Source organism: Condylura cristata, unplaced genomic scaffold (genome assembly GCF_000260355.1).
Source record: "Condylura cristata isolate star-nosed mole 26May11 unplaced genomic scaffold, ConCri1.0 scaffold00038, whole genome shotgun sequence".
In the NCBI taxonomy this organism is placed as follows: Eukaryota; Metazoa; Chordata; class Mammalia; order Eulipotyphla; family Talpidae; genus Condylura; species Condylura cristata.
The window spans coordinates 1,462,258-1,472,426 of NW_004567139.1; the positions used below are offsets into that span (position 1 = coordinate 1,462,258).

General features: G+C 37.4%; 1 protein-coding gene across 1 annotated transcript in view; it reads right to left on the reverse strand.

Annotated features, from left to right (window-relative positions):
* Positions 1-10,169, reverse strand: part of SMURF2 (SMAD specific E3 ubiquitin protein ligase 2) — a gene marked incomplete at its 5' end in the record, with an annotated part of 45,431 nt that overhangs the window by 32,870 nt on the left and 2,392 nt on the right. Inside the window, 2 exons of the mRNA XM_004693350.2 lie at positions 1,967-2,100; positions 7,729-7,837. Of these exons, the coding sequence (XP_004693407.1) occupies positions 1,967-2,100; positions 7,729-7,837 (243 nt within the window). The remainder of the gene's footprint in view (positions 1-1,966; positions 2,101-7,728; positions 7,838-10,169) is intronic.

Genomic DNA, 10,169 nt, shown 5'->3' on the forward strand with positions numbered 1-10,169 from the left:
TTCACCAGAGACAGAGTGGGGAGCAGAACAGGCAGATCTACGAAGTACGACAGTACTTTTTTTTTTTAAGATTTATTTATTTGTGCATACAGAGCTGGGGTACAGGCCAGAGGTGTGAGGGCGGTGAGAGGCTTCACCAGAGACAGAGTGGGGAGCAGAACAGGCCGACTGACAAAGTACACTGCTGAGGGGAGCAGTGGACGGGCCAGGAGAGGTCTGCCGCACCAGGTGGGTCACCTGGGGTGGGCGGGGATTGAACTCATGCTTAAGTGGCCTTAGCTTCTTAGTGCTGTGCTTTAGCCCGCTGTGCCACCAGGGAGGGCCCAAAAAAGGTCATTTCTTAATACAGCTAACATTCATGGCTAAATTTACTCTAGTTATTTATTAACTTCCTTAGCTGGATTCTATATAAATGTGTTCAGCATAGGCATCAGAGCTAAAAATCCCATGACTAGATAAAATCCCATCACAATGACTGCATTTTGGAAATGCTACATAAAAAATTTTTGGAGAAGAAAAAAAATCTACTGAAAAATATAATTTCATTTATGTTTAATGGAAAGATTTCCAAAGAGATACTTTGTTACCTGGTTACATCAATTATACATATGCTAAGTCAATTTGTCAATCCAATATGGAAATCACTCCCAATATCTAATCTTTCAAATGTCCAAGTTGGTGAAAAACTCAGTTATTTATAGCTAAGCAGTTAACACAGCTGTCTTATACTCAAATTATTTTACCTTACTGTAACTATTTTTTTCACAGTAGTTATGTATGACTCTTATTCAATAATGACTTCCCTTTCATTTTCATCTTCAAATATTCCAATCAACTAAAACCCAAATTAAAGATTTTATTTATTTATGCATAAAGAAATGGGGTACAGGCCAGAAGTTCAGGGGCAGCAAGAGTTCACCAGAAACAGAGTGGGGAGAAGAACAGACAGATTAACAAAGAACACTGCTGAGAGGAGATATGGGAGAGCCAGGAGAGGTCCACTGTGCCATGTGGGTCACCTCCAGGGCAGGGACAGAGCTCGCACTGAAGTAGCCACAGCTTGGCTTAACTTCGTAGAGCAGCACTCCAACCTGCTGTGCCACCAGAAAGAGCCCATATTAATGAATTCTTTTTTTTTTTTTTTAAAGATTTATTTATTTGTGCATACAGAACTGGGGTACAGGCCAGAGGCTCAGGGGTGGCGAGAGGCCTCACCAGAGACAGAGTGGGGAGCAGAACAGGCAGATCAACGAAGTACACTGCTGAGGGGAGCAGTGGGCGGGTCAGGAGAGGTCTGCCACGCCATGTGGTCACCTCCGGGGCAGGCGGGAATCGAACTCATGCGGAAGCAGCTTTAGATTCTCAGTGCTGTGCTTTAACCCGCTGCGCCACCAGGGAGGGCCATTAATGAATTCTTAAAACTTATAAGTTCACTGGAAATTAAGCATCAGCTCTGAGTTAGTTCTAGTTTATACACATTAAAAACAATTATTGTTTTCATGCATTAAAAACAATTATTGCCCTCCCTGGTGGCACAGCACTAAGAAGCGAAAGCCACTTCCGCATGAGTTTGATCCCCACTCCGGAGGTGACCCACAGGGCGCGGCAGACCTCTCCTGACCTGCCCGCTGCTCCCCTCAGCAGTGTACTTCTCAGTCAACCTGTTCTGCTCCCCACTCTGTCTCTGGTGAAGCCTCTCACCACCCCTGCACCTCTGGTCTATACCACAGTTCTGTATGCATAAAAAAATTAATCTTAAAAAAAAAATTATTGTTAAGTATAAATAAATTTAAGTACAAATAAGTTTAGACCAGAAATTTAAGCCACAGGAAGTTTTAAGTTTTGGAACCACTACCTCCCCACAAAAGCATACACATGTATGCTTATGAATATGTGTGTATGTTGTGTGTGTGTCTATCTATACATACATCTATGTAAATTTCTTAAAGTACTAGTATCTACTCACAACCAGTATCTTTTAGGCGGTTGATGGCATTGGAAAGAAGACGAACACAACCAAGAAATCCAGCACCTTGTTTTTTATGGATCTTCTTGTGATTCCATACACTGATTGTAACTGAATCAGACTTTCCAATATACCTAAAAAAAAAATTACTACATGAATATTTTCACAATTACAAGTACTATATATTTTTTTATGTTTTGTAGTGTAAAGTCACAAATGTTTCAAAGTATGACTACAACATGCAAAATAGGTTTTAGGTTCACATCAATTCACAGGGATGAATTTAAATTTTTTAATTTCTAAAATATCCTTTTTTCACATCTGTCTTTCTCAGGTGGAGTAACACTTTTCGTTAGTTAAAAAAAAACTTTTAGTAGCTAGTGTTTAACAGAAAATTTATAATGACTATTTCATTTTGAGAACAAAAATCTTAAAAGGAAAAAAATCTTAAAAATCTTATCACAATCATCTTTCAATGGCATGACCTAAGTTACCTCAGAAAGAACTCAGTTCATTTTCAGGGGGCATTGTCAAGGCTGACAGACCAAAAATCTGACATACCTGGTATGTTTAAAAATGTTGTAGAACAAAAGGTGTTTGTAACGCTTTTCCCCTGCTTCTTTCCTGTATGCAGGCCTTGAGCTAGCAGGACTCTTGCAGATTTCACTTCACTGCCTGCAGACAAGCAGAGCAGGGAAAAGCGTTACTAGATTTGTCCGTGCACATACCTGCCAGTATGTAAAAGCTCTACCACAGTCAATTGTTAACATGGTGTCAAACCATGCAAAAATATCACAGCGACATCAGTAGAATTCTAACTATATTTCAATGATTTTAATAAGTCAAATTTTTGGTCCAGCAACCTTGACCATAAAGCATCATTCAGTAAAGCAGTAGTATCAGAAAATTCAGCAAGTGCACAAAAAACCTAAACCACCTATGTGAGGAGTAAAACTTTTAAATGAGGGATACAGAATTTACACTTGAGCCTCTGGATCCAACTGTGTTTAAAGTATATCCATCCCTGGACTTTTAATTAGGTAAACCTATATTTTATTTTTTTAACAAAGCCAATTTAAATTTTGTTTCTGTTCTTGTAAATGAAAATATCTCTACTAAAATATCACTTAGCATGCATGCATCAATTTTCCAATAAACCTACTAGACCTAACTGGCAAGTGTCTACAACTAAGACATGATATGCCCAGGTTGTAAAGCTGGAATAAAGTATTAAGCAGCTAAGTAATCCCAAATATCTTTAAAAATATATTAAATCAGTTTCTGGTAAGTCTGATATAAAGACATGGTAAAATATTTGATTCCCTAGAGTCTCACAGCTTGCTTAAGCATCTGGTCGGAGTTGTCTGTCAAGGCAGAGAGGACAGTCTTAAGAAAATACATTGAAAACAGCAGATCCTATGTCACTGAATGACTATGTGACAGTGTCTCATTGGTGGTCCAGCCAAATAGACTACATACAAGGTATACTTTGTATTATCCACTGAAGACATGGGGCTGCCTGCTGCCTCAGTTAGCCTGTTCTAACCAACACAGGGGACAAATCATAAATGGCCTTGTCAGTCACAGTATGAAATCTGGCATTTTCCCAAGATGGGAAACCAATGGGGAAGACTTGGGACAAAGGATTAACAAGATTTCAAATGTTTTAGCAGGATCACTCTGGCTACTGTACTGAGAAGACTAGAAGTCTTACTAGAAAAGCAAGGAGTCTGGGCCTCCCTGATAACACAAGGGATTAAATCACAACACTATGAAGCTGTCCAAAGCCACTGCAATTAGATTCCTGGCCAGTTAGATTCCTGGTCAGGCAGCTACCCACATGGCCTGGCAGACTTCTTTTCGATCTGCCTGGTCTGCTCCCAACTCTGTCTCTGGTGAATCCTCTCACCGTACCCCAGCTCTTGTATGCATAAAAAAATAAATCTTTAAAAAATAAAAAAAATTAAATTAAATACATTTACTGAAAGCACATAACATTTGAAAATGTTACTAGTTTAAGTTACATTTACTGGTTTAGGTACTTATACTATATCATGTAAACTTCTACATCAGTCTTCTAACAGTAGGTGTTCCTGTTGCTGCTGCTGTAACTATTATCATTAAACAATTAACTGATAACACAGTAAGTGATAAAAATGGGAAGCTAAGTCGTCTCACAACTCTCAATTCCCTACCTTTTTAGACATTCCTGTTTACATGTGTATTAACCCCAGTTACTGATCCATAGTGCCAAGGAGCATGCAAGAAAGCATATCCTTACTGGTTTCCAGGTACCTTAATACAATGAAGGAAATAGGACATTTGTTCACATGTGGTTTAGAAGGTCAAACTGAAGTAACTGGCTAAGCTGGGTAGCACACACGGTTCTAGAGCTAATAATCTAAAAGTAAGGAGGTGAGATGTCAGGCAGAGAGTTTTTAATGGAATGTCTGAGATTAGTCTTTGTAGGTAAAATGAAGTGTAACATTTTGGAGAAAAGTTGAAGCTGATGAAGAGTGACACAGACTGACAAACTTAAAAGGTTAAGGGCTTGGGAAGCCAGGATCAAGACAATTAACATGTTTATAATATGAAAGAGGTTGACAAAAAGCAGATAATGTGATAGCTGGATTAGCAACCTGAAGAAAATGTAAAACTAAGCTTGCAAGGAGGTACAGCAAGAAGCAAAATTATTACCTTCCACCAAACCCCTGAAATATTTCCAAAATGTAAACCCACAATATTCTGATGGTGATGGAGGAACTGGAACAGAAAGACTGGTAAAAATGCTTACAAGGAATGGAAAGATCTCCTGAGCTCCTTCCTCCACTGAGTTCATTCCTAACCCTGGTAGGAAACCAAAGGTTTATTATCTGAAACATCCTCTGCTCAGGGGCACTAGGTACAAATGAAGAAGGAGGTGAGATTACTTAACAAAAACAGGGGAATAGGGGCATGTTAATCTAACAAACGAGGGTCTCTTAGCACCACTGCGCTACAGAATTCCAAGAACACTAGTATCCAAAAATATAGCAGCCCCCTGACAAAAGATGTTAGGGGAAAAAGATGTACTGAACAAACACACAAATCGGTTTTATTGACCCCACTGCCACCCCAGACCAAAGAGACCCAAGATACCAAGGACTACAAATCCCATAATTCTATCACTACTGAAGGGAGGACTGCTGGGACCCGGGGGTGGAGTTAAGCAGCCAGGTTTGGTCTATAACTACCCCTGTTGGCCTTGGGGGTACTTGGTTTTTCACCAGCTTTCAGCATGCTCTTGGGGTTCCAGCTCAGCAAAACTGGTAAGACACATTCACCAATTTCTCTCCGAGTTATTCCTTTCTTCATTTCCTCCTTTTGTAAATAAATCCTTTTGGGTGTGCCTACAGTTGAGCCTCATTATGAGTGCCTTTAAAGTAAGCGGGTAAGGGTCCACGGTCAAGCTACCCTATTTTACATTGGGGGTTGCCCTGTAACAGAGACAGAAGAATGACTGTGATGAAATGTCAGTCAGGCCTGATCACTTTAGTAGAATGAGCAGCTCTACCCATGTGTGCAGTTTACAATCAACATTTAAGCACCTTCTTTCAAATAGAAAAGACAGAAACAAAATCCAAATTAACAAAAAAGGGAATTTTTAGAAGAGGCAATACAAAAAAAAAACTTATCAGAAAAGATACTATATCCAAAAACAAAGAGGAAGGTATTAACGAGGGATATTCAGAAAGCCTAATGACTGTGAACTTAAAATGTGTGCAAAGAAATTACAACCAACAGGAATATTGGAAAATAAAGTTGGGGAAACAGCCCAGATATCTTATTGTGGTTTTTAACTTTTTACCAGAACTTAAAAGTTTTCCATTACAACTTTTTTTCCTAAAAAAGACAGGATATCAATTCAGAAGAAATAACATTCAAATAAATGGAATTTCAGAAAAGGAAAAAGAGAAAGAAAATGGAGGAGAGATCATCCTTAAGTGAAAAAATATGTATTTCCCATATCTAAGAATTTACATAATCAGATTAAAAAGTTTCACTAAGTACCTAGCACTGTGTTTCAGATATACTAAGTTTACACCAATAATAATAATAACACATTGCCTCAGCATTAAAAGAATACTCTGAAATCTTGTGGCAAAAAGAAATAATCATGAAATACCGAAGTCAGGAAGCTGTTAAAGACACCCCAAACCCGCACTGTTAAAAATGGCAACCAACAGCCACATGGACACTAAATACCTGAAACACAACTTAGTCCAAGCTGAGGGGCTGTAATTACAAAACAAAACCCTGACTTAAAAGACTTAAAGGACGTGTGTGTGTGTGTGTGTGTATCATATATGTAGCATGATGATGATTATTTTATATTGATTACATATAAAATAAGCATATTCTGGATCTATTATTAAGCTTAATAATTCACCTATTTCCTTTTACTTTTAATGTGGCTACTAGAAATTTTAAATTACAGATGAGCTCCCACTATATATCGATACAACAGTGCTGATTTAGAACTAGAAAACAACAGAGTAATGTACTCAAAACTTGCAGAGAAAGTGATGTCTCCCCTAGAAGACTGCTCAAATTATCAATCAAGAAGACAAAATATATTTTCAGACAAGAGAGCAAAGAATTTTTTCCAATCTTTCCACTCTTAAGGTGACAATGGAAGATATATTTTACCAAAACAGACACAAAAATCAACAACAAAAAAATAAGTCACTGGACCTAGTAAAGTCAGAAAGAAATTGCCAGCATAATGATAAAGCCACATTCCAAAAAAATGTGCAGCAAATCTCACAGAACCACAGACCAGACTGGAGCAAGAGGACAGGAGGCAAATCTCTGGGAATAAAATAAAGTCAATGGAAGACACCATGTGTCTGAACATGTCCACAGGCGATGAGCAGTCCTGTAGGGGAGTTTAGGAATTAATTAATGAGACAGAAAATTAAACAAATAGCAGAGAAGGTAGTTATGACTTCAAAACAAAGTTGAGAAAGTAAATATGATCATTGAGGATGACATAACTCAGTTATGAATATTTACATGATCATTATAACATAAACACAGAAGAACACTAACCAAGAAGGTTTAAATGACTATACAGAAAGGCTGGGAGAAAGGGCATGTAGGAATTACAGAAGTGGAAATAAAAGATATCAGTTATAAAAGTTAAACTTTTTTATGTAGGAAATTTTAAAATATCTAAAGTTAAAATAAATGTAAAATCTTCAAGTACTATAAAATAAGCATAATATCTAGTAAAAGAAGAAAACAGCAGAACAAACAGGCAAAGTTACTGAAAACAGTTAACTTGAGAATGGGAATCAGAAACAAGCATGGGGAAGCATTTTCCCACTGGAAATCTTACAGTACCATTCACTCTTTTTAAAAGGGACATACACTACCATAATTGAACTAGAGTTTAAAAGAAAGAACAACTCCGAGTATACCCCAATTCTGACTTCTAGTCTTATAATTGACCTAAAATGAATTAATACCTTTACTTAAATGAAAAAGGTGGTGAGATGTGGTATTTGAGGGGGAGCTGACCACTTTTTGTTCTTCAATGGCTTATTAAGGGTCCTCATCTTTCGAAATCATCTTAGTAAACCAAAATGCCTTCCCACTGGGTTATATATCCCTCCATAAAGACTGAATTATACCACAGATGATTTTAAGTGATTCTTTTCAAAGATTATGTCAAATGATATTGTTTCAATGTTTTATTTCAAAAACCTATTTAAACCTACAGGTCATAATGCTGATTCCACTTTGGATCAAGTGTATTCTTCACAGTATCTGTAGAATGGCATTGTCCAGATCCATCAACCACCACCTTAGCAAATGGATCAGGAAGTCCTGTGAAAAAATGGTAAGATTTTTTTTCATTAAAGAATATTTTTATATGGAAGATAAAAATCAATCACAACATTACTATTGGCTATAAAAGAGTATTCTATTCTTATAAAAAGTTTAACATGTAGCTAGAAATGAAGAGGTCATAAAGCTAAGATTAAAATCAATTCTACATTAAATACCAAAATCTTCATCTTTTTTTCTTACTCGTCTCACAACTTCCCAGCTTAAACTACCAAAAAGTCTAGAAGTTACCTGCTAATATAGACAAGTCTATGGCTCTACCAGCCCTTTTACCCCAGGAAAGTGAATGCTTAAAATACTGGGGGCTCTCTTAGAAAGCTTTCCCGTGGTTTTCTTTAGTGGTTGAAAGAAAGTGCTGGTTAAGGATTTCACACAGAAAAACAGGCTACAAAGAAATCAAATTAACTAAAAGGTTTAACTAAATAGCTTCCAGAAAGTGAAACAAAATTTCTAGTACCTCGCCTTAAAAGAGCTTACTATCTAATTAGGAAAATAAGAATAAGTGTTTCTACTGATTACAAAGAAAGCACTTTTATTACAAAGAAAGCATTTTTAATACTATGTCAGACAACTATTCTAAGTGATATGTAATTAGTCTCATATCTTACAATAACTCTAAGGAACAGATACTGGATCTATGTCACTGCTACAGAAACTAAATGCAAGTAGTTAATTATACAAGCCCAAAGTCTTACATAGTAAGTCGTAGCATGAGATTCTAAACCCATGCACCCATGCCCTTAGTCACCAGCCTGCAAGAGGTTCATGAGTAGAAGTTAGAGCTCAAAACAAGGAAAACAGTTTGAAATTTCAACAATTTGAGGGTATGGAATTCATTTGGGCTTTAAAGGACAAACAGGAAGAACACTAAGGAGCGTAAGCTAATTTCCAAGGGCTCTAGAGACTAACCAAAGCCTTTGTGCTAAGTATAAATGTAAATATTGTTGGAGAGAAAAGACTGATTCATGATTGAATAAAAGATTTTAAAGTCCAGAAAATAAAAGCTTGAAATGACTGCAGCAGTAATGAAACCATTTTAGGTTCCTGAACATGGCTATAAGTAGACTGTCATTTTTCCTATTGGAGGTACATACTCAGGACAGGCTAGACAAAGGAAAGACTAGAGACGGAGACTATTCAATGAAGCTGTTATAGTAATATAACAATGGGATGAGAACCAGGTAAGTCACATGAAAAGAAAAAAGACCATGACAGATAAGAGAGCTTCTCTGAAAGATCTAATTTTAATTTATAAGAAACTAGTATCAACAATGACACTTCAATTTTCAGCTAAAAGTAACTTAAAATAGAGATCCTTCTGGGGTAGGGGAGGGAGAAACTGACTAAATAAAACATTGGAATGATAAAGATTTCCTATGGAGTTTAAAATGCTACAACAGGAACCTCCCTGGTGGCTCAACGAGTTAAAGCACAGCACTCTGGTGATCCACATGGTGTGGCAGACCTCTCCTGGCCGACCTGCTGTGTACTTCAGTACATCTGCCTGTTCTGCTCCCCACTCTGTCTCTAGTGAAATCTCTCGCCCCCTCACCTGGCCTGTACCCCAGTTCTTGTATGTGTAAATAAATAAATCTTTAAAAAAAGCTACAACAAAATGTTGGTATTGTTAATTAGAGAAACTCTGTGCCTTGCTATCTATGCTACTCTTTTTTAAGTCAGGACACTAATTTGCTAGGATTCAAAGCCAGACAGAAATCACTAGCCAGTTCCCCAATTCTGATTTCCCAATATCTGCTAATTTCAACTAGGACCAAAATTTAGGAGTACTGGTAAGTTAGGGTGTCAATCTATTGAACTGTATCATTTTTGGAATTTAGTGTTATTCATATTATCTCAATAATGCCTATTTTAATTTAGTTTAATGGAAAAATACATTTACCTTTACCTTCTATTAGATCCAGTATTTTCTCCTGGAATGCATCTATACTATTATTTTGGTTCTACTATTTAAAGAAATAAGCATGTAAATGTGTATTTGTAAGCAAAAATAAACAATCACATTTCTACCTTTCCCTTTGGATATTGTTTAAGGAATTAAGAACTAAGAAAAAACTTTGAGGCCACCCTGGTGGCACAAAGGATTAGTGTCTCAGCATTACAAAGCTCTCCACATCCACTGCAGCAAGTATGATCCCCAGCCAGGGAGGTGACCCACATGGCACAGCAGACCTCTCCTGTCTCCCTGCTGCTCCCCTCAGCAGTGGATTTCAGGAAATCCACCTATTCTGCTTCCCTCTCTATCTCTGGTGAATCCTCTTACCTCCCCCACCTCTGGCCTTCACCCCAGCTC